Here is a 24,269-nt window from a genome sequence, read left to right on the forward strand (position 1 = left end):
ATAGCTGGGTTTAGCTTCTACTAAATGAAATGAAATCAGCAGAGGACACTAGCATGGCCTTCTGTGATGAATAGATGTTTTGGTACAATGGTGAACAATTTGCTCTGAAAAGGAAGGAGCTCTGGCAATGAAAGAGAAGAGTTTGTACAATTATCATGTTGAGAGAAAGTGCTAAAGTGTTTTCAGACAATAAGAAAAACATGATTCTGCTACTTTATTCCTATACTAGCTTTGCTTCATGGAAGTTTTTAAAATATGATCTATCCCCATGAGAAAGAAGGGGTGGCAGCCATCATGCAAGGAACAGGTAATGCTGAAGGACAGGTTGGCAGCCTGGGAAATGTGGGGATACAATGGTTTGGGATGAACACTGTCTGACTGTTGGAGAGAAATTAGTGAGGAAATGGTGTGAATACTGGAAAAAAATGTCTGAACTGGAAGCACTTTGAGGCTTCATGCCCAGCCAGCTGTAAGCAGAACTATACATTGGGTTGGCATTGGTTGTTTTTGCACCTAAAGCAAAAAGTCAAAATGACATCTCCTGCAATGTGTTACCATCAAGCTCCAAACTGCGCATCTTAATTTGAAGTGAGCCCTGCTGGTTCCAAAATGGCACAAGCAATCTTGTACTTGCCCTTCTCAAGGCCACTCTGAGACACAAGCAAAATCCTCTCAGTCCTTCACCAGCTTGAACACTATACTTTATGCGGACCTCACTGATGCCTGTTCCCAGGGTAGAACTTTTCACGGCACCGGAGATGTTGTGGGACCCTTCACAACATTCACAATCTCTCTTCCATTTCCTATCCCTTAAGTCACACAGCACTCTAAGCAAACTAGAATGAAGAATACATTTATAAAAATAGAATAATATATGGAATAAGAAGAAGCCAAGGCAAAGCAAATGAAATAAACAAAAAAAGCCCTGAAAGCTGCTGTGTTTCCTTATTAGGTTCTTGGCACATGTTATGCACTACTCCAAGATGAAAGATACTGCCTGTCTCCAGGTTCATGTTTTTACGTTTAACATATCCTCCTAATCTCTCCCTCCAGGGTCTGCCGAGGGCATCCCTTTGGTCTCTTTTGTACATTTTTGCTGTTATGGTCGCCACATCAGCATTACCCAATTCAATGGGGTAATTCTGCTCCAGAACACTCTGCCTTCAGCAGAGTGAAACTAGATGGATTATTAGCTTGGCTTTTAGACAATCTACCTGGCATGGTCAGACATTTCTTAGGCAAGGAAGAAACCAGTTTTACCCAACCAACAGGAGTTGAAATACTCTCCCTGGCAACTAAGGTTTTTTGTAATGATGGCTATAATATGGGGAGCCTAACAAGTCTGTGATTCTGCAGATTCTTTATGTCTTGTTTTTAGATGTGACTTTAAAAAGTTTATTTATTTTACATGATGCAAATATATATATTTGCAAATATATATAGGTAAACCTTTATGAAACAGAAGTAAAACACAGGGTTCCAAAACCCAGTTCTAATATGAATTAGCCACTTCCAATTTGAATTTGACAAAGTTACTGCTTCTTTCTCCTCCTCCTTGCTTCCCAGCTGTTTAGAAGTTGGGAGCACTCAGTGAGTGAGTTGGACTCAGCCCCCTTATCTTCTGCTCCTGCATCACCTCCTTGCCCTTAATCTGCATGGTCTTGTTCAAAACAAAGAGGATGAGTGAAGCATGTTGGGAGCACTCAGCATGTGTCACTCATCCTCTTTATTTAAACAGGGCTATGAAGCATTGGTACTGGAGAGGAAGGTAAGGGGACAGATGCCAGATCGACATGCTCTGCCTCTTCTTGCCTACCTGGCTACTGTCCTGAGCAGCCAGATGGGCAAGGAGATAGTGGCAATAGCAGCTTTTTTCTCCCTTCCGCCTCCAGGGAGCTGGCAGAAGTGAGTTGCCCCTGCTCTGAACTTCTTCCTGTTTATTATCAGCCAATTGAAGTGACAGTGGGTGGTGGGCGAGAAGGGGGTGGTGGGAAAGCATGATGGGCTGGGCAACCACCATCGTTTCATCACTCCTCCCAGCTTGTCATTTGAAGTGAGCAATTCATTTGGCTCCACTGGTAAGCTAGTCCTGTCCTTTAGAAAGTTTGAGAGAGTAAAAACCTGATTAATTTACACCTAGTTATCCTGCCCCAAGTGTAGCAGTAGACGAAACCAATGATCTATCTCAGACAGATGCTCGACCAGAGTCAGGATCTCAAACAGCTCCAAGTAGAAACAAAGGAATGCAACTGGATTTTGTGATCTGAAGTGTCAGATATTGCTCACTTAAGATCTTTATGTGTGTTTCCTACTAGAGATGTTGACTTTTCCCCTTCCCTCCAAGGGAACCATTGATCTTAAGAGGCCCAAATTCATCTTTGTAAGCACCTGCTCCAACAGTGCAAGGCCTTCACAAGAGCAGCAGAGCCATTTCCTTGGGCCAGATGGTGGATCTGGCTCCTGGAGTACAGGGAGCTGGGGAGAATGGATCCTCCGTCTCCACAGCCCTCCATCCTCATACTGCAGAGGTTCTGGTCTTGTGGCCATGACATAAATCAGGTTGTTAATTTTGTCCAGTATTTCTAGGGAGCTCCATACTGGTACAATTAGTATTAATTTGCTGGTATTTCCTGCAACTGCTTATTAATGTGGAATTGAAATCAAGAGAAATCATGTACATGAACAGTTGACAATCTTGTCAATAGATGGTTTGACAGTGTTGGAAATCTGCCCTTCTTTCGTCTTTCAATTTAGTTTGGGGTTTGTTGACCTGCTTCTTTCTTACAGTAGGTTGCGTTTTTGTTTGCAGTTTTTTGTGTGTGTGCAAAAAAGTGACTCTGAAGGCCTTGACATTTTTTTCAGATCCCTACCTTTTTGCATTGTTTCACTCACCTGGCACCATTTTGCTTTAAAAAGAGAATTGGTTTTTCTTGCTATGTGATCTGACAAATCAGGATAATGTAGCCAATGTGATGATGTCAAAGTGCCATGTAGCCAGTCACATTTGCGTACATAATAATACCATGAAGTCAAATCACAGTGGTGGTAATGCTTCTTGCCTTCACTCTGAAAGGGTAAACATTTTTGCCCTGTGCTCAGCAAAATACTACTGAAGCAGATGGACAAATTTTGTAGGGAATGACAATGTTCTTGAATGCACCCAACAATTTCATCTCAGCCCTAAATTTTGTTGATTGTTTGGTGTACTGTTGCCTAAGATGTTACAAGGCCAAGAACCATGAAGCGGTCCACTCATCTTCCCCAGACACACACCTTCTCACTATGAAGCAAACACATAAATTCTCCTTGTGGCTTTCCTGTAAGATTACCACAGTCTGGCACTCCTTTACTTCCACAGATCATTAGTATTTTTGTAAGGAGCGTGGAAGCCTATTGGGATGTGTGTGGAAGTGCTGTAGGCCTTATCCAGACCCTACCATACTCATAATCACATTAAGAAGGCAAAACTTCTTCTTTTTTAAACAGATTTTATGGATGCTTATTTTTGCTTTGTTAGATTTTCTGTACGTGCATGAAATACTAAAAGAAAAAAAACACCTGACTTTGCTCCAATTCAATTTTAAAGCTCTTCAAATGTCTTATAAGGGTAATAGTCCTTTGACACAATATACTCTGGAGAAGGGATATGAGTGAGAAGCTTTTTGGAGAATGCCAGTCTATCTGTATATGAATCAAGACCACAGAGTGTGAGTTCTGTCAAAATCCTCCAGGGCTACAGCTCTGTCTATTTCTGCTTAGAGGTGAAAATGGATTTAGTTGAAAATATGGCTCTGTCAGACAGCCTTTCCGAAGCTAATCATTCACTATTTCTGCCATTGCTTTGCTGTTAAATTTCATCATGGGATTAAAGCATCCCACTTTTGTTAGTTTGAGGGAGCACCATATATCATTTTTGCACTCGTTCTCATTTCTCTGCGGTCATCAGACTTGGACACTGCAAGCAACAAATCAGGTTTTTAAAAAAATCCTTTTATAGGTATGACCATCAGAGAAGCTGATAGAGAAAGCAGTAAGATGTTTTCTGCAGCACCTGCTTGTATGCTTCTCTGTTGAGCTTGGTATGATGTTTTCATTCCAAAGCAATTAAATTTTATACATTTCTTGCACTACAGTGCACAATCAAGTACTGAATTGGGTTTTCTGTTGTTAAATCATGTGACAGGAACAGACCCATTTATTTAAATTTGTGTCTTCCCCAATCACACATACAATGGAAGCAGAGGGATGACTTGCAGTTCTGCTTTTTAGAGCAAAAGGGGTACATAGTTGGAGGATGGCTGCGAGTCTATCTTGCTGCCTGTGGCTTAGCTCCCTGCAATCTGTCTCCCAGGTGCTTTTCCCCTCAGCTGAGCTCTGAGACCAGAAATGAATTCAGGCAGAGAAAAGCAATTTGGGTGAGAGGCTGTGGGGAAGTAAGCCAGAGATATAGGATGTTTCAGTTCCCTTCACCTGTGTGCCCCCTTTTCTGCTCTAAACCAGTGGTTCCTGAACTCCTACTGGGGTGTTGAGAACCAGGTAAGTCTTTTCGGGAGTGGGGATGGAGACTGCAGCGTTTGCACCACTGCCATGACCAAAGGGCTTTTTTACTGGAGGGCAATACTAAGGGGGGGGGGGAGCTCACAGCCTGCTGTGCAGGCATCCCTACTACTCTAAACAGCACCTATCTCCTATTGGAACCCACTTCCGGTTTTTGATCAAAAACAGGATAGTCAGTTTTCTTGCTTTTCCCTCCATGCTGCTGCCAAAGGTGCCTAGGATCCATCTAATTATGAATTCCACAGTAAGAACCATCTCCCCCACCAGATTTCACCTGGCTAAGCTACAACTAAGCTTATGCCCAAGGCAACTGCTTTGGTTGACTGTTCAAAGCTATTGGCCCTTAAAGAAGACCCAGCATCATAAAGTCCAGGAGAATAGCTGTTTTTCCTTGAGATTTCCAGCTTTGATTGCTATTAAGGGGTCACTTAGTCAACAGAAATTTGCACAACAGACCCGATCGACAGCAACCTGACCCAACATGTCTCCAAGGGAGACATCCCATCTATCCCTCAAAGTAGTTGCTGAGAGGAGAGCAAGAGCAAATACCTCAGAACCAGGAGAGGCAGCAGTGATGAAGTCATGCCCCTAAAGGTGGTCTCCTTGAGAATTGGCTTTCTTGGTATAGTCCTGTGCCTGTGGAATGCTTTGCCCAAGGAGGTCCACCAGGTCTCAGCATAAGTGTTTCTCCCAAAGCATAGCTTTGTGCCTGGCTTTTCATGGATTTCAGTCTGATATTTTTATTGTGGAAATGGCTTTTATTGTTGGCTGAGCTTTTACTCAGCATATGGTTACTATTTCTTTACTCAGTGTGTGGTTGGTCTGTGGAACTCCTTGCAACAGGATGTGGTGATGTCATCTGGCCTAGATGCCTTTAAAAGGGGATTGGAACAATTTCTGGAGGAAAAATCCCTAATGGGTTACAAGCCATGATGTGTATGCGCAACCTCCTGATTTTAGAAATGGGCTATGTCAGAATGCCAGATGCAAGGGAGGGCACCAGGATGCAGGTCTCTTGTTATCTGGTGTGCTTCTTGGGGCATTTGGTGGGCTGCTGTGAGATACAGGAAGCTGGACTAGATGGGCCTTTGGCCTGATCCAGCTGGGCTGTTATTATGTTTTAGCTGATATGTTAATTTTAGTTGTCATGATAATTTTATGCTGCTGGCTTTCTGTTTGGTTATATTTTATACTGTTTCATGTTTTTAGTGTGAAGTGCTTTGTGCGGATTTTAATCAGAAGAAGCAATACATAAATATATTAAATCATAATAAATGAGCAATAGCACTCAAATGGGTTCAGATATCACTGAAACTGTGGTTTATTTTATGTAAATACATGTATGGTTTGTTGGATCATCCAAACCTTCAACTAACTATGGTTTATTCTGAGTAAACAAACCAAGGCTTGGTTTGAAGATGGTCTGTTAACCAGAGTTTGACTTTACTGTGATTCTGGGTGCAATTCTATCCTGCGCTGGAACAGGCAAGCCAAGAGGCTTGCGCAGTATCCAGCGCGGGATAGGGGCCAAAAGCAGCTCAGCCAGATGCAAGGGGAAACTTTAACCCTTACCTCTGGGAAAGGCGCCCTTTCTCCTATGGGGCTCCTTGGATTTGCGCCACCTCAAGAGGTGGCGCAAGTCCAAGGAGAGTGGAGCGGCTTAAAGCCGCTCTGATCTCCCCGGGAAAGGGGGTTGGGATCCAGCATAACTGCTGGATCCCAGCCCTGCCTCCTGCCTGCCCCTGGGGCCAGCCACTGCCCGCCTCCCCCCACCCAGGAACACCTCCCTCCCACCTCCTCCCAGCCTACCTCAGAGCCTTGCATCAGCCCAGGTGGGCCGATGCAAGCCTTGGTGCCTTCGCAGGCGCAGAGGCTTGTTCCAGCCTTCACTTGTTCCAGCCTAACCAACCCCCAAGGAGGCGCAAACTGTGCCTTACTGTTATAACATAAGAAAGCCTGGCTGGATTAGGCCAAAAGCCCATTTTATCTCACAGTGGTCCACCAGATGCTTCCATGTTATGTCTGAACTAAGAATCCTGGCTTAATGCTGGCAGCTTTTTTGGCAGCTCTGCCCCTGCAGCATGGTTATCTACAGAGATGCCAAGCTAGTTCTGCAGTGAAACAGATGTATAGGTTGAAAGCAGCTCTTGCTGGCACTCTAGCTAAACGCACCCTAACCATGTGCCTAGCAACAGCTTCACTTACACATCTCCTCCTCACACTGAATTGTTCAAGCAGACAACCTCCTCACCAGCTGTTCTCTCAGATGGCCCTGGGCATAATGACCTATGCCTTAGTTGCCTCATAATTAGATTACTGCAGTGGACTCTGCGTGGGACTGCCCTTGAAGACCCTTCAAAAACATCAGCTGGTATCAAATGCAGCTGCCTGAGTTCTGACTGGTACTACACTCTGTGATAAATGCCTTACCTTTATTGTTTCATCTGCATTGATTACATTTATTCACAGCCATGATTCAAGGAGCTGGTTATTTCATTTAAAGCCTTCTGCTGCTTAGTACTAAGATACATGAAGGACCTCCTCCCTCCATATGAAACTACTTATCCACTAAGATCTGGGAAGGGTGCTTGCTTGAATGTCTGCTGCCCTTTGAACTAGGATGATAGTGACACCTGAAAGGGCCTTCTCATATGGGGCCCCAGCCCTGTGGAACTCCCTGCCACTGAATATGCACCTGTCCCCTCCTTCCTGATGATGTGCTAAAGTTAGCAGACGTGTTTTTTTAACAGATGTTTCCTGGGTTCCCCTGATTTCTGATCTCTGTTGCCCTGTTTGAATATTTTTGCTTATATCTTGTGTTTTGTTGTTGCTGCTGCTGCTGCTGAATATTATTTTTTCTTGGATTGTACTAACTGTACTGAGATGCCTCCATTTTGCTCTCACTGCCTGAAATGGCTCCAAAGGGAAGGGGAGAGGCTGCTTGCATTGTGCGTTTAGGTGCTTGCAAAAACTTAGTGCTCTTACCCCCTCTAGCTACGCTACTGCTGCTCAGATTCTAAATAATTTTTGTATATTCTGCTGAAGAATATTGTATAAAGGACACAAACAATAGATGGCATGCAGTTTTCTATGCTGGTGTGCATTCCTCCAAAGGATTACCTGATCCTTTGGGAGGGCCTGATTAAATCCCTAGAGTGGCAGAAATGAGCTGCTCTGCAGACAAAATTGTGCCATGGAGTTAAATGGGGTAGGCAGCAGCTGAGCTGGGATGAGTACTGCGTCCGCCCTGTCATCTGAGGCCTTTCTGCCTGTCACCCATATGCACCTCCTCTTGGCTGTGTCACTAGGCTAACCTTTGTCATCCGTCCCTCCTCTTCCTTTCCTCCTCCATTAGCAGCAGTATGGATGCAGAGGCTGCCTGTCTTAATCCTGCAAAACCTTTGCATTGCTAATCACACAGAGCAAAGCTGGCAGCTTCTATGTATGTCTACTGGAGGCTTGATATGGTTCTATTTCTGTCCAATTTCCTCCTCCCTTTTCCACCCGCAAGGCTCTGCTAACTCCACATATGCTTCACAGCATTCTCTGATGATGAATGAGTGAGCCCTCTGAATGACAGGATCTTTGATTGCTCATTTTGTTTTTCCTCGTTACTTCTAATTTGTATTACAGATATTTGTGTGCAGACATCCTTGTCTTGTGCTTAAAGAGCCTATAAATATCCTATGTATTCCAACATTAACAGTGGAATGGCTGCAGGCCATTATAGTATAAACAAAGTATAAAATATTTGAAGTAAAGGCATGCCATCCATGTAGATTCCACCTCTTGTTGTTTACCAGGTACAATTCCTGTTTTGTGGCATCTGCCCCTGAGAAATCAATATCCCTATTTTTGTCTTGTGAACATGGTTAACATGAGGTGCTAGAAATTGAACTTTCATTTGCTTCCCCAGGGAGCTCTTGGAGTTAAATTTCTTAAGGTGGGGGAGAACCAATTTTATCTCCAAATCACATGCATAGAAAGCTCTGTATGCATAAACAACAAGATTGTAATCTTGCACACTGCAACTGCTGAAGTAAATTTTCAACTTGTTGCAACACCCCTCCACACACATGCATCACAGGATGTGGCCACCTGATGGTGGCAGGTAGCAGGGGAGGCAGGACAGGGTAGGAGGAGGCGAAATGGAGCGAGGAAGAGCCGAACAAGGCAGCAGTGGGGAGAGGGAGGTCAGAACGGGGTGACAGAGGTGGGGAAAGGATAGATTGGATCCAGGAAGGGGGTGGGTTTGGTGACAGTGGTGGCCGCTGAATTGTAGCCCTCTTCCAGGACCCATTCCTGAGCCATGGTCCACCTACTAGTGCCAGACCTGCACTAGCAAACTCGTTAGCATGGGACTGAGTAGGCCCCTGCATTGTAGAGGTTTATTCTGGGTAAGAGAATGAATGTTCCCATACCCAGAGGAGTCCTTTACAACTACTCCCCCTGGCGGGATGCATGATAGCCATTTTGGTGTTACTACATCAGAGAGGTAGGTGGGAAATAGATAGGATTGGGCTTTAAATGAATGCTGTATATGATAGGTGGAGAAAAGTCTTAAAAAAGGTGTCATAGCATATATGTGTTCCAGCAGTGATCCCTGGTATGAGAATAGGGATGTTATAAGCATGTCCCTATTCTTAGCTGTGAAATGTTGGAAACCTGCTATCAGGAGATAGGGGGTGGGGCTTCTGCCCACCTACTGCATCCCCACCAGTCCAAAAGTGAGGCTGCCAATGGAAGGCCACCAGGGTCCCACCCACCAAGACTGACTCTTCGCAGCTGTTCTCCATTTCCTTTCATGGGCCTCAGAATAGAGGCAAGGAGGAATTTACAACACCCTACTTCTCCTCCACCTCAGGGCTGGCCGATGGCCTGTACCTGGCCCCACTGAGATTTTTCTGGTCTCCCCCAGTCTGTAGTTGGCCAGAGAAGTCTGGCCCTGGACGCCTGCGCGCACAACCATTGCCATCCTTCCAATGCAGCATGTGTGGAGCTGTATGCATGGTGCTCCTATTTTGGCAATTGTTCTACATTTCTTTTGTAGGGGAAGGATAATAACAAATCAGGTGTACACCCGCCCCCCCAAATTTGTGCAGTCCTGCTTCTCCACCATGTACATTGGTTTTATTTATTTATTTAAATTCTTTCCACAAGGTAAACCTATCAGCCAATCCAAAGAATCTTTTGGAAGCATTTGATGCCCTTTTGGTTTGGCCTGGTTTAGGCTTAGTAGGATTGCTGGAAGTTTTAATATTTCTTGGGTTTTATTTACTGCGTTTGAAACTGGTTGGTTTTACATCTTTTTTGTGTGTGTATTGTTTAGCATCCCAACCCTTCAGGAAGGCGAGGGCTACAAATGTTTTACAAAGTCTCTTTAGAAGTATTTTGAGCTGAAAGTCCATCTAGCTCTAACAGATGGCTGTTCTCTTCTAAGCTTCTGTCTCTTTTAGCACCTGACCATGTGCAAAAAGAGCAGTTGTCTCCATGAGTGAAGGCACAAAACAAGACAGTACAGTTCACATCTTGATTTCTTGTCTGACATCTGCGTTTGTACTGGAAATCTACTTGGGGGGGGGGGGTAGGAAGGACTAATACCTAACTGGCATCACATTATAATAGGTGGGGTGAAGCAGTATGTGCTGCAGTAACAAATTTCTGAATCATGGTTTGCCAGGAACCTGTATTTAGTTCCTGCTCAGTTCTGCAGTATATGGAGTAATGCTGTAAAGAGGCTGTCCCAGAGTTCCTTCATCTCATAAGAACTGAACTGCTGAATCGGAGCAAATGTTCATCATTCTTTATAGGGAGGTTGACTGAATGCACCTGGAAGCTCACCGTCAGGGTACAAAGACAGCCAGCCTTTCTCGTCTGTCCTACACCATCCCACCTTTATCCACAGCCTAACAAGGGCATACAATAATCTTATATCAGTTTTATATGTAACTACCATGACTTCCCACAAAGGATCCTATGAATTGTTGGCATGGTACTGGAAATCACCTTCTGGAGAACTCTAGTCCCATCCCTTCACAGAACTACAATTCCCACATTTCCTTGGTAAGAAAAAATGACTTTAAAACTGATATAAGTTGGTAGCATAAATATAAATTATGCCTCCATTTTTAGCCAGTGGAAGTCATCTCTACTAAGAGCACAGCCCGTGGCCCAAGCACACCGTACAGAACAGTGACAAGCAAATGAGAGAGAATTTAGGGAGCAGAGTGGCTCCCCTGAAGAAGTCCTTTTGGAAACATTCCAATTGTATTGAGCAAGCTTCTTTCTTTGGAAGAGTTGGCATGTGTTGCTTAATGGCATGTTGTGCTGCCCTTGTCCATGGATTCAAGGCCTGATTTTGTAAAGCTTTACTGTCTTTTTTGGAATTTATAACTTATATCAGCAAGTACAGTCAGTTCTCATTATCCGTTAGGGTTAGGTTCCTGGAAAACCTAGTGGGTATGGAATTAGCGGATACTGAATCATTGAGCCTATGGGAAAAATGGGTTAGATTCCAGGGGACCCTCTTCACCATATACTCTATGAACTTTGTGAATCTGAATCTTACTTTGAAGTTTATGGGGCTGGGTGATAGTGAGGGCTCATCAACATCTCCAACACCTGATCCTTCTTCCACCGTGTTGGATATCCCTTAATGCACGGAAGGTTGCTGGCCCGACAACAAGGTTCAGAGTTCAGCAATGGGGAGAGGGGTTGCTTCACCCTCCCTCTTCCTCCACCTATCTCTTGCTTGCCCCAGCCCCAGAGCAGCATTCAGATAACTTTCCAGAGACCTCCCATCATTAGCCTCTCATCATCACCAGGGTTGTGAAAGTTCAGTCGGAGTCCCCAAGATGGTGCCAGAAACGGTGGGGCAAGTCTGGAAGTGGATACAAATATGTCTGACAGTTTTCCACAGACCAATACCAATGCCTGTTTGATGTGGAAAATTGACCCAATCCAGACAACTTGAGGAGTACAATTGGCTGGATGCAATTATCGCAACCCCCTCCCCATTGGTTATATACTGTATAAGTGTCTTTGCCTCCCCCTTGTGCACTGCCATCTGCTCATGAGGATGCCGCTGTCTCTTCTTCTCCTTCCACAACCTCTCTTGAGTCCACCTGCCTGCTTGTAGATGCGCTGAGCCCTCCCTGAGTGCACCCGCACAGTATTAGTGGATAACGAGAACAGTCACAGATTACAAGAGGTAGGTCTGCCCCTCACAGAGAAGCAAAAGTGAACTGACTGTAATTGCATACCATTAATTGTAATAATGATCAGTTATTTGTGCTTTTTGCATGTGCTTAGACCATTTCTTCATTTCAGTAGGTCTGCGTATTTGTGGCCTCTGGTGGTTTTAGTGATGTTTGTATCTCAAACCTTTTCAACCACACTAGACGCTGTTCCAGAACCACCATTCAGAGCGTGATACCATAGTCTTTCGAGACTGAAGGTTGCCAACATGGTATCTCAAGTTAACTCTCTGATTCAGTGCAGTGTTAAATCTCTTCCATTGTACAGTCTGTTGGGAAACTTACTGCTAGTAGCTATGGTGCTGACAAGAGTACCTCTTGTGAAATCTGTTCTTCAGCAGCTATTTCCCTTTCTCTTCCAATAGAAATATAAAGATGTGGAACCAACTCTGAAAATCAAAGAGGTAGATGGCTTGGAGCTGGTGAAGAAGTTCTCAGAAGAGATGGAAAGCATGCTGCGCCGAAAAGTAGAAGCTGTGGAAGTAAAAAAATTATTTTGTTCCTTTCTTTCCCAATATAATGAATTGTTTTTATACCTCTTGCACTGGTGGCTTCACCGTACTCACCAGTAGACTGTCACTTCCGCTGGTGTAACGCACGTTCTGCTGGTGGCCCCCCCAATAGGATTGGGCTGAAAGAAAGACATTATATGTAGAGGCAATTTTTGGGAGTAGGGGAAGTTATGCAGAGGACCAAACAACATCTTACGAACATTATGCAAGAGAGCCATTGGGAGCCCAATCGTAACAGCAACTTGTGCTGCCAGAATGGGCATTCTGACAGTGCTGGCCCCTATGGGTATCCTCGGACTTGCACCACCTCTGGAGGTGGCACAAGTTCAAGGAGAGTGGAGTGGCTTGAAGCCTCTCTGTTCTCCCTGGAAATGGGGGGTGGGATCTGTCATAACTGCCCTCCCCTGGCCCAGGAATGCCTCCCTCCCGCCTCCTCCCCACTCCCCACCTACCTCAAAGCCTTGCATCAGTACAGCCATGCCGACGCAAGGCGCTTGGAGGACGCCGGTGTGGATGCTTCCATCAGCCTCCTCAGGCTGGCGCTTCTCTGAGCGCTGGCCTGGCTTCCTCCTTAGGAGGTGCAAATGTGCCTTATGGCACGTTTACGACCCTCCTGGGCTGGCGCAAGGGACTTGCACCGGCCCAAATCAAGGGCTAGAATGCACCCTAAGGGCCCGATCCTAAACTTTCTTAGCGCTGGCACTGGGTGTTGCAAACAAACCATAAGGTATGTCTGCAGCACCTGGAGAGGAGTGCTGGGCCAGTGCCAGTCGATGCTGAGCCACAGTGCCATGTGGTGGGAGGCAGATGGGATGGGTAGAGCTCAGCTCCATGAGATCTGGAGTCCTGTGTTAGGTTGTGTGACCCGACTCAGAACTCCTTGATTCTGTGCTGGCTAAAGAGCGGCTGCAGAATCTAGTAGCCCTATTGCAGGGCTACCTCCCTTACTCAGGGGAAGGAGACGAATGTCCCCTTCTCCCGAGGAGCTGGCAGCTGCTGCCCAGTGTGCACAGGATACAGCAGCAGCCATTTCTGGCACCACGGCAGCTCCGCGCACCAGGCAGCTCAGAAATGGGCTGTAAATTAGCGAAGGTTATAAATGGTTATTTCTTTGATCGTCATTTAAAAAACCCAGCCAGACAAGCCTGTGACCACAGTAGCTGTTGATTGCCTTCATGTTAGTAAACATACCAGAAGAAAAGCCAGTTGACTGTTTTTCCTCAGGGTTCCACAGAAGCTGAAAATGCGCTTCTAACTAATGTTGCTTGTCTTTTACGTTGATGTTCTCTCTATAAATAGTGTGCTCAGCAGCCTGTAAAGACTGTCCAGGGTATGCTTAGAGTTGACCCAGAGAGGCTGTGACTATAACCTGCTATTATATCATCTTATCTGATGGTTTTATTTTGCTGCGATTAGGTGTTTTGTTATATTTTTAATCCACCTGTTTTGTATTGGTGCTAGTTGGTTTTACTGTTGACTGCATTTTTTGCAACCTTTCTATTTTGTATATTTCATTTTAATCTAGTTTAAAAAATGTTTTAAATTTTGTATGCTGCTTTGACCTCTGGATAAAGCAGAGTCAAAATATTTTAAATAAAATAATGACTTTAACTTTGCATAAGGGAAGATTTGCACAGAATTGGAAAACATACAGTCCTGTTGCTCTTTATTTTGGGTTAAGCAAGATATGAAGACCAACGATTGCGTTACTGTATTTTTCCCCAAGAAAGGCTCTGTGATTTTAATAGGTTCAGCTTTCCCCCAAAAGGAATTTGACATGCAGCAGTTAGAGCAGGGGTGTCCAAACTTTTTGGCAGGAGGGCCACATCATCTCTCTGACACTGTGTCAGGGGCCGAGAAAAAAGAATTAATTTACATTTCAAATTTGAATAAATTTACATAAATGAATACATTAGAACTAATATGAGTGAATGAAGATCTTGCAGTAGCTCAAGGCCTATTAAAGGCCTTGTACAAAGCAAGGCCAGCCTTTCCTTTGCTGCTGCTGCTGCATCACAGACGTGGAATAGCAAGCAGTGGAGGAAGCTCTTGTCCCACAGCTCATGTGAGAGGTCGAACAATCTGTGAGCAGTTGCATCAGGTCAGCATGGGCTCCAGCAAGTCTCCAGAGGCTCATTGGAGACTGTGAGCTCCCTGCAGGCCAGATTGGAGACCTTGAAGGCCACAAGTGGCCTCTGGGCTGGGTTTTGGGCACCCCTGTGTTAGAGGCACAGAGCTTCCCTCCAGTTGGTTCAAATGATCTCTGCATTATGCTTTCAAAAAGTATTGTCCAGTTTTCAGGTTCCTAATTTTCTGTTCATAATGTTTGTTTAAAATTTCCTTGTATTAGCGGTTGGTTGAAGCAGCTGAAGATGCAGATCTCTACCATGAGTTCAACTCTTCCCTTACGGTAAGTCATTTATTCATTCTAGTTTGTTTATTCCATGGTCAATCTCCTTCAGTGTCAAAGGCTTAATTTAGTTAGCATGGATCTTTTGCAAGGAATGAGCAGCTAGGGGGAGACTAATCGGTTCTGATGAAGCCTGCCAGTATCCAAAGTGCCTTATCGATGACCTAGTCCTCACTGAGGTGGTAAAGCTGTGTTTCTGGACTGTTTTGTACGTAGAACCTCCTACTAATGAATGCTTCCTCCATGCGAAGTATATTCATCAACACAGAAAATGTACATGTTAGAGAGAAATGTCTCTCTTGAGAGAGAAATGAGTCTCTTAGTTTTTCTGTCTGAAGTGAATTCCTTTGCATGAAGGTACATTTATTCATAGGAGACTGTACCTGTAGTATAAAGTGGGTTCGCCCAGGCACTATTTAGCACCAGAGAAAATTAGGCTTATGATTCACACTCTTAAGGCTTTGTGAAAATTGCCTAACTTTTGAACCAAATGCTCAGGAATAACCCAGGTCTCTGTGTGACCCAGTGTGCAGCAGCCAGCAGCCATTTCCACAGTCATGGAGCACTGGAGTATGGCATGGCTGCTGCGGATTACGTGCCAAGAGGTGGGCTTCATGGATTAAAAGCAAGCAAACAACCATTTAGATGTCTGCTCCAGTTGTCAGCCTTTGAGTAGAGCAGGATAAAAATCTATACATTGATGTAGCATATTTAAATGACTGGTAAAATTGTAGGACTAAAGATGAACTCTTTATGACTGTGTTGATGGATACTTGCAGACAAAAAGGATCTTATCACCTAGCTCAGAGTTCTTGAACTGGGGTGTCATGATGTCCCAGCCTGAGATGCTCTGCCTGTGCCCCTTTAGGGGGTGGGGGGAAGGCAGTGACGCGTTCAGAATGATCACACTGCCACCGGGGACCCTGGGGCCTAGCTTGTACTCACCCCATCTGCTGCTACGTGGGGGGGGGGGGGTGCTGTGTGGGTGAGAAGCCTCACAGAGCCCTCTGCAGGTCTTGCTGTGCCTCAAAACATTGAAGAAGTATGATCATGACCCACCCTCAGTTTCATGATCGCAACCTGGAAGTGGGTCGCAATTGCGTTTCTTCAACGTTTTGAGGCATGGGGAGCTGTGCAGAGGGCTTTGCGGGGCTTTCCGCCCTGCCCCCCAGATGTTGCAGCAGATGAGTACAAACCAAACCCTGCCAGTGGCACAACCGTTTCAATTGTGTTGCCACCATTCGTTCACCCCCACAAACACTTAGAGTGGCTCAAACTTTATACAAGAGTTGGGAACCGCTAGATTAAAGTGAAGATCCCATTCACCATAGCAGGTTTCTGATTACACAGAAAGAATGCACTGTGCATTCAGCTATATGCACAGAAATTTTTTTCCCAAATATATTCTAATGAACCCACATAGATTGAGGGGGAGCCTGACCACTTCACCATACGCAGTCAATGAGCATGCAAAGAACATCTCAGCATTTCCCAGTAGAAGCAGCAGTTGGCTTTGAAAAACATGGAGAGTTTTGCAAGAATGAGAAAACATTAAATCACAGGGAGGCTTCTTGCTCCAGCCAGAGAACAAGATTCAATTAGAGAACAATTCTGGTAAAGGCTGCCAAATTGCATTAGGTTTTTCTGATTTATCTCTTAATAGTACATGATTCCATATTTAATGGACAGGTCTTCAAACCAATTTTCAATTAGAGGCACGGAAAGCAATTTCCACAATTGTAAAATAATATGCTTTGCTACAAGCAATGTTCTCACAATCCAGAGCAGCAATTTTCACTCTTTTCATCTCACAGCACACTGACAGGGTGCTAAAATGGTCAAGGTACACCATCAGTTTTTTGGCAATTGACAACGCACACTGTCCTGCCAGTGGGGAGGTAACATCCCCCAATGGCCCTGCCGAAAAATGGCTCTCTCCCCCCCCCCCCGAACTCCCATGGCACACCTGCAGACCATTCATAGCACACCAGTGTGCTGTGGCATAGTGGTTGAAAATGGCTGATCCAGAGTATGGCAGGTTTGGGGAGTTCCCTAGCATAGAGTTCTAGCTTTACGGATAAGACTAAGGGCTTAACATGACTTTAACCATGTCTTTGGCTCTGACATGCTTGCTTTATTTTAATCTGCAAATAGCATGCGTATGGGGGCCCAATCAATACTGGGACCATGGCAAGGGGAGGGTTAATGCCTCCTGCTGCCACTGTGGTTTCTCTCTTACACATACATTCACGTGCGCACACATATACCCCTCAGGGGTGTGTGGTCTGGGGAGGCAGAGTTCCCGGTCATACAAGGAAAATAGCCTCAGCCTCCCCTGTGATCGCCTGGGCGCTCCACCCACTTTCTGGGGGTTGCACAATCACGGGGGAGGCGGAGCACCCACTGTTGCTAGAATAAAGCTGTGGCAGCAAAATCTCAACCTCCCCTGCAATCGCACAGCCACTCAGAAACTGAATGGAGGGTGTGCACAATCACAGGGAATCACATTGCACATGCGCTTCATCTAGTTTCTGAGTTGTAGCATGATCACAGGGGGAGTCTAAGCTCTCATCTGCCACAGCTCTGGTCTGTCACTGTATAGGACAGGTGACCTGGATGTTTGGCGGTGATGTGATGATGTCATCTCTTCTCTACCATACTTCGGGTCACCAAGCTCTGTGCACAGTGCCTTCCCAGCCTTAAATCTCACTGCTTGTCACTCTTGCACACACATACCCTGTGTTATTTGCAGGACTAAAGCACGCACATCAGGGACAGCCAAATGACTGAAATCACATTCTGTCCCTAAATTAAACCTATTAATAGCTTCTTTCCCCCCCAAAAAGGACTAAAAAATGGGACATTTCCAAATTATGTGTACCAGTCATGACTGAACCATTTTACGTATTTCCAGCATTTATCATTTTTCTATGTGTGTATATCAAAGAGTTTAAAGTGAGGCAAATGAGTATGAAATATAAATTTTGTCAAAGATCAACAGATGACAGTATTAGTGAAGGGCACCCTTCTTTGTGATTTCATAATTAGTCTTTTCACATGTTCAGTGAGCACATGGTTGCTGATGGTGATAGGAAATCGAACTTGCTCTCCCTGTTTCTGTCCTTTATGTGCTTACCTGAAGGACTGAGCAGAGCCCACGCATGTAGAACTGTATACATGTAAGCTCTGTGCAAGCAATTGAGGATTTTACCAGTGAATTAATTGTGGAATAAGGTTATTTGCATAGCACAACCCTGTGCATGTCTCCTCAGAATTAAATCCAATTAAGCACAATGGGAATTCCTCCCAAGTAAGTATGTATAGGATGCAGCTTCAGTTGCTCAACCCCATTTAAATTTTCCTTTTTGGGGGGGGGGGGTCAAAAATGTTTTATAGAACCAGGTAGGAACCAGGCTGAATACTCAAAATACTCTATAGATGCTAATTATGATGTATTATTATTACTGAATGTTCTGTGACGAAAGGAGTTGTTTGGCATTTAGGAAAAAAATAAGGTTCTTCAATGGGGAGGAAAATTAAAAGGAATGTGGAACTTGGAATGTGGAACTATTAACAGTGAAGATGCTGTTGATTCTGGTCTGACATTTGGTTGTGAACTGTACTCTCTGAAAGTGACATGGTGCATTTGTGGTAGAGGCAACAGAAAAAGGTTTGGCATAGTCTGATAAATTGGTAATTCCAATAGTTTAAGGTCTGTCTGGATACAGCTGTCAGGATAATGGGCTGGTTTTTATGAACTGGACCTTAGACAGGCTTTTGTGTTAAGTTGCTCTGATTCAGACATCAATTTACCAATTCAGTATTTGAGCCTACAGCAAACGTAAATGGAAGATTCAATTATCAAAGACTAAGCAATGCGTGTGTGGAGAGTCTAGTCAGGAAGCTTGTGTAGAGGTCAAACTTAAGCGTGCCTACCAATACATACAACGCATCATTCATCCCAATTATCTATATCCGTGCTATTCAAACTTTAGCATCTAATGAACTCCCAGTATGCTACCTTACATCTGCAGACATCCAGTTAGCAAAACTGCCAATTACCTAGACGGTCTATGTTGCCAACACAGTCTGAAGGATTGAAATGTAGCTATATACTTGACATATTCACCAGTATTAAATCTAGCAGAATATAAAATGAGTTTGAGAATGTAGGTCAGTGCATGATCCAGTAGCTACACTGAATGTGCAGTGCCAGCAGGAGATGCGTCACTTATTCCTCTTTCACATCCTTCTTTTAGAGACTAGCTTCAAAGAAGGACAGACTTCATTCTTTTAATGGGTATAAGGAAGAGGGAATTTCAGCAGGTACAGATTTTGTCATCCTTGAATGACACACTGCACCTGCCAAAATCCCCAGATGTACCTGTCTGGTCACAGCTGGAGACAGAATGCTGGGCATTCTGCATAGATATACATGTAGTTTTATCCTCTCATTTCACAAGTTGCAATGGAAAGTTGACTTTGTGCTGACCGTAGATGGGGGGGGGGGAAGGATAGATTGGACCATCACTGCAATCCCATGTGCACTTTTCTGGGAGTAAGCCCCATTGAGCACAATGTAACTTACTCTTGAGTGAACACACATCAGGTTGTGCAGTAAACAATCTTTATGATTGTGCATGTCATTCATTTCCCATAGAAATACTTGTTTGGTGAGCCAATTATTGTTAGTCACCTAATGTTCTTGGTTCAGACTGAATCTGGGAATTGTCCAACCAATCCCAAGCCAAAATAAAATACTATATTTAAGGACCAGAGTGAAGATAACTTACACTGTCTCTTTCATTTCTCTTCAACAGTTCGATTATTACAATGCTGTTCTCATTAATGAAAAAGATGAGCAAGATAATTATGTAGAACTTGGTAGTGAATTCGTTCTGGAACCAAATGAGCACTTCAATAACCTGCTGGTGAACACGACATTCAGTGATATACAGCTTCCAACAAATGTGTACAACAAAGGTACTGCACTCCTGCCTTTATTCTATTGTTAAGGCTGCAGCAAAGCCACAGCTGTAGTAACAAAAACACAGTTGGCAACCCCTGGAGCAGAGGAAGAAAAGTGAGATATAAGCTGTTCTGTGAGCTCATGAGTTTCTGGTTCACATTCCAGTTTTGCAGCTACACTTTTTGAAATGAAAGTTCCATGGAAGAGTACATGCTTTGCATGTATAAGGGCACAGCTACCTGTTAGCTTGGAGATTTTTTTTTATTGATCTGTCAATGTTTTTTTGTGTATGTTTTTGTGTTTGTGAAAATAAGTGCATGCATGCATGGCATGAATGTGTGCATGTCTGCTAATTTGATTAGTACAAGGAAATGTTGCAAGGGGCGGGGGTCACTTTCCCTTTTATTTAATGCCATTTTCCTGATCTAACAGCCCAATCCTATTCAGACACTGCACCCACGTCACGCAGATGCTGCTGTGATGGCTGTCAAATCCTACTCCCAACCAGGCATGCCAGTGTAGCTCTTCCTGGCAATAAGAATTCTGATAAGTCAAGAGTGAACAAAACATCTTGCCATGCATGTTGGGAGGGACAAGAGGTTGTTTAAGTGCTTCTCTGTGCGCCACATGTCCTTTCACCATGGTTCCCATCACCAGAGGTCCCCTTTGAGAAGCCAGAGAGGTAGAGCCTCATGCCTATTCTTCTCATGTGAGATGTAGTCTCCCCTGGCAGGGGTTTTAGTACATACACTCCCCAAGTTATGAATGTCCAACTTATAGACTGCCATATTGTTGCTTTCACACAGGCATAGTACATTCTTTCCTGGTGCTTGCATGCAGGCATGATAGTGCTGGAGCAGGCAGAATCTGCTGGGATCTGCTGTTTTGACCTACATTTGTTTCAGGTTACACAGAGACCTCTGGAACCCAACCTGTCTATAAGTAGGGAACTTGGAGCCCAATCCTATCTTCACCCTGTGCTGCTAGAACTCATGTTCTGGCTGCAGGGCCTCCAAGAGGAATTTTATCAGGGGGTACAAAGTTCCTTCTGGACCCCTTCCCAAAGGGGGGAAGGGGATAAAACAGAGCAGAAGAGGGTGGTGACAAGGGGGAAGTATAGAGCAGGGGAGGGTGGCAACAGCCAGAAACGTCTTTGGAGCCCAGGTCTATTTGTCTTCCCAATCCAAAGCCTAGATCTACCTGCCCATGCAGTATCGGCAGCTAGATACCGTAATATGGAAAACCAAATGTACTCTTATGTCCCTCTTAAAATCTTTTAAATATAGAAAATCATCACAGAAAATTAGCACCATCATATTTAGGCTCACACTAGAATGGCAGCAACTGTTACCTTGCACATGCCCGATCTCATCTGATCTTGGAAGCTAAGCAGGGTCTGGCCTGGTTAGTACTTGGATGAGGGAGTGCCTGGGAATATGGGGTGCTGTATACCAGGGGTGTCCAAAGTTTTTGGCAGGAGGGACACATCATCTCTCTGATGCTGTGTCGGGGGCTGGGGGAAAAAAGAATTAATTTACATTTAAAATTTGAATAAATTTACATAGATTTACATAAATGAATATATTAAAGATGAACTTATATGATTGAATGAAGGTCTTGCAATAGCTCAAGGCCTATAAAAGGCCTTGCACAAAGCAAGACTGGCCTTTCCTTTGCTGTCACTACTGCATCACAGATGTGAAACAACAAGCAGTGGAGGGAGCCCTCATCCCACAGCTCACATGAGAGGTCAAACAGTCGCCCTCATGCTGAGAGCAGTTGGGTTGGGCCAGTGTGGGCTCCAACAAATCTGTGGAGGGCCAGAGTTTCATTGGAGACTGGGGGCTCCCTGAGGGCCGCATTGAGAGGCCTTGAGGGCTGTAAGTGGCCCCAGGGCCGGGGTTTGAGCACCCCTGGCTTATACCATAGTCTTTTGAGACTGAAGGTTGTCAGCCACCAGCCACTAGAATGGAACGTGTCTTGTTTGCACTAAAACATACTTCTACAGCAGCTGTAGCCCCTCAGTGGTGTCCCTGAGCTCCTATATACTCCTTCATGAGAAGCGAACCTACACACCAAAGGGCTATGGCAGCAAGTCAGTTTCCTCCCAGATTTGATGCTTTGTTAAGGAGCATCATGTCCTTGACCCAGCACATATGGCTTTTGGTAGCAGCAGTAGCCATGTACCCAGCATCCCATGTGAGCAGTGAGTCCAGGTGAGATAGGAAAATATAAGATCCCAGGAAATTTCTGGTCCCCCTTCTTTGGTTCCTATGTCCCCTTTATGACCTTGGGCCTGGGTACAATTACCCCCTTTCCTCCCCGCTCATGGGCCCTGTCTGGCAACACAGGTTTCTTTCCAGCAGCGTGAAAGCCAGTCATGCACTTCCAGGCTGCTGCTGCAAACAGGCAGTAGTGTGGTGTGTACAGCAGCAACTCCAGAAGCCTCCTTCGGCACTGGCATTCTGGAAGCAGAGATCTCTCATGAGCAGGGAGGCTGAGGACAGGAGGAGTTTGGGGGAGGATTGGGAGAGGAGTGAGGGGTGGATCTAGTGGCACTGTCTTGCACCAGATCCTAGCTCCTCTTTCCCAGGCCTCCCCACCCCTATTCTCTCCTCCAGCGTCTGCCAGCAAAAATGACTAGTGTAAGTCCAAGGAGACCCATATGTGATTGGGCAATCTGCTGGTGGGTAAGTAAAAAAAAAAAAATTATTTACCTCCTGCTGACGGTATGATCACCCCACCACCATAGGATGTGGCACATGGTCTGCCAGTGCAGCTGCATCAGCACCAGTGGTGGGGGGATAGGATTGGGCAGTTAGTGTACTGGGGTTGATATTCTGGTTGGCAAATGTAGTCTGTGTCCTATGCTCCATTGTAGGCGGGACAGAGAATGGCAAGAGATGCAATTTTGTGGTCTTTCCATTCCCCCTTGTTCCTAATGGGGTTACTCCTACCTCTGCCAGTGCTCTTGTTGCCATAGTGCTTTTTCAGCATCAGAGGCATGTCTGTTGCCTGAAGAGGGAGGGATTAGGAGGGACCTCCCATATGCCTCCTATGGCCCTCCCACATCACACCCCAGTCTCCTCTGTGTTTTGGCCGTTCCATTGGCAGAGTTGTGCTGGTGTCCTAGGGCACACTCCTAACCAGTCCTATTTTGCTAATTGGGGCTTACTCTCAGGAAAGTGTGGTTAGGATTGCAGCCCTAGTGAAGTTCGAGCTTTGTCAGTGCAGCATTTTTCCAACATGGTACCAGTATGTGGCGTATTTGTCGGCAGGCAGATTTCTACACCAGCGGAGCTGTTGTTGCACCAGAGTGCATGGTGATATTCCAGTGTATCTCTGGGATGGAATTTGGCCTTAAATCCAACACTGATGTAGATACCTGTATTTTTCCTTTGTGAAGCACAGCTTGAAGGAGGTGATTTATATACGGAAAACAATGCAAGGGAAAGAGTTAAATGCCATCTAATACTATGCAGATTCCCCAATCAAATTAGCATTCTCTCGCTCACACCCACACATGCCGCACACACAGAGAGCTAAATTTAGTAAATTGTTATTGTTGACAATGCAGACGTTAATTCCAGATCGCCCAGTGTTTGGTCCTAGTTTGGTCCTTAGAATCTGGGTTCATTCCTGAGCATCTCCAATTAAAGGATCTCAGGTAGCAGGGCTGAGAGCTGAGAAAGAACCATATCTGAACACTTGGAAAATATGAGGCTAGATAGGCCAGTGATTTTTACTTGTTGTAAAGTAGCTTCCTACTTTTATGCTTCTGTTCCTAGAAATTGCAGAAGGAATTTTGTCATACTTCAAACATATTTCAAAGTGGGTGGTTCTTGTTGATGCGCCTGTATCTTTCACAGCTTATGATTACTATTCTTCTAAAAAAAATATTTCTTGTCTGTCTTGTTATTTTGCTCCTTTTTTTTGGTCACAGACCCTGATATTTTAAATGGGGTTTATATGTCTGAAGCCTTGAATCCTATCTTTGTGGACAATTTTGAAAGAGATCCAACTCTCACTTGGCAATACTTTGGCAGCTCTTCCGGATTCTTCAGGCTTTACCCAGGTAATAGATCTTATGCCTACCTGGTCTTTTCTCAGAAATGTGAGTTTTAATTATGTTGAGAAAGAAGTACACTATTCAATAATTCATGTTGACGTGCTGCAACAGATGCACACATAAAGTTCAATCCAGCCAATAAGCATCCATCCTATGCACTTGGCAATGGGCCACACTGAACTCTGTGGGACTTGCTTCTGAGTAAATGTGCACAGGCTGGAACTGAAAGTTCAATTGGTTTCAATGTGATAGTTAAATGCATGCTTAAATATCTCTTGCTGATATCAAAAGGCCTTATAGTCCAATCGAATGTAACTTCCTTGGCATTGATGCAGCCAGGGGTGCACATTACATCCTGCAGGGGAGTTTCTGAGGCCTCCTCAAGATAAGAAAACTTATGTTCCCTTAGCTCTGGGACAAACCTCCACTGCCCCAATGGGCCCACTTGGATCTGTGCCAGCTATTTTGTTGCACAAGTCCAAGAGGACCCTGGTAG

The 24,269-nt window shown here is 44.7% G+C and overlaps 1 protein-coding gene across 1 annotated transcript in view; it reads left to right on the forward strand.

Moving 5' to 3' along the window:
* Positions 1–24,269, forward strand: part of CACNA2D4 (calcium voltage-gated channel auxiliary subunit alpha2delta 4) — a 192,863-nt gene that overhangs the window by 7,302 nt on the left and 161,292 nt on the right. The window contains exons 3-6 of the mRNA XM_066634443.1: positions 12,179–12,295; positions 14,676–14,735; positions 19,556–19,718; positions 23,648–23,779. Of these exons, the coding sequence (XP_066490540.1) occupies positions 12,179–12,295; positions 14,676–14,735; positions 19,556–19,718; positions 23,648–23,779 (472 nt within the window). The remainder of the gene's footprint in view (positions 1–12,178; positions 12,296–14,675; positions 14,736–19,555; positions 19,719–23,647; positions 23,780–24,269) is intronic.

Source organism: Tiliqua scincoides, chromosome 7, assembly GCF_035046505.1.
Source record: "Tiliqua scincoides isolate rTilSci1 chromosome 7, rTilSci1.hap2, whole genome shotgun sequence".
In the NCBI taxonomy this organism is placed as follows: Eukaryota; Metazoa; Chordata; class Lepidosauria; order Squamata; family Scincidae; genus Tiliqua; species Tiliqua scincoides.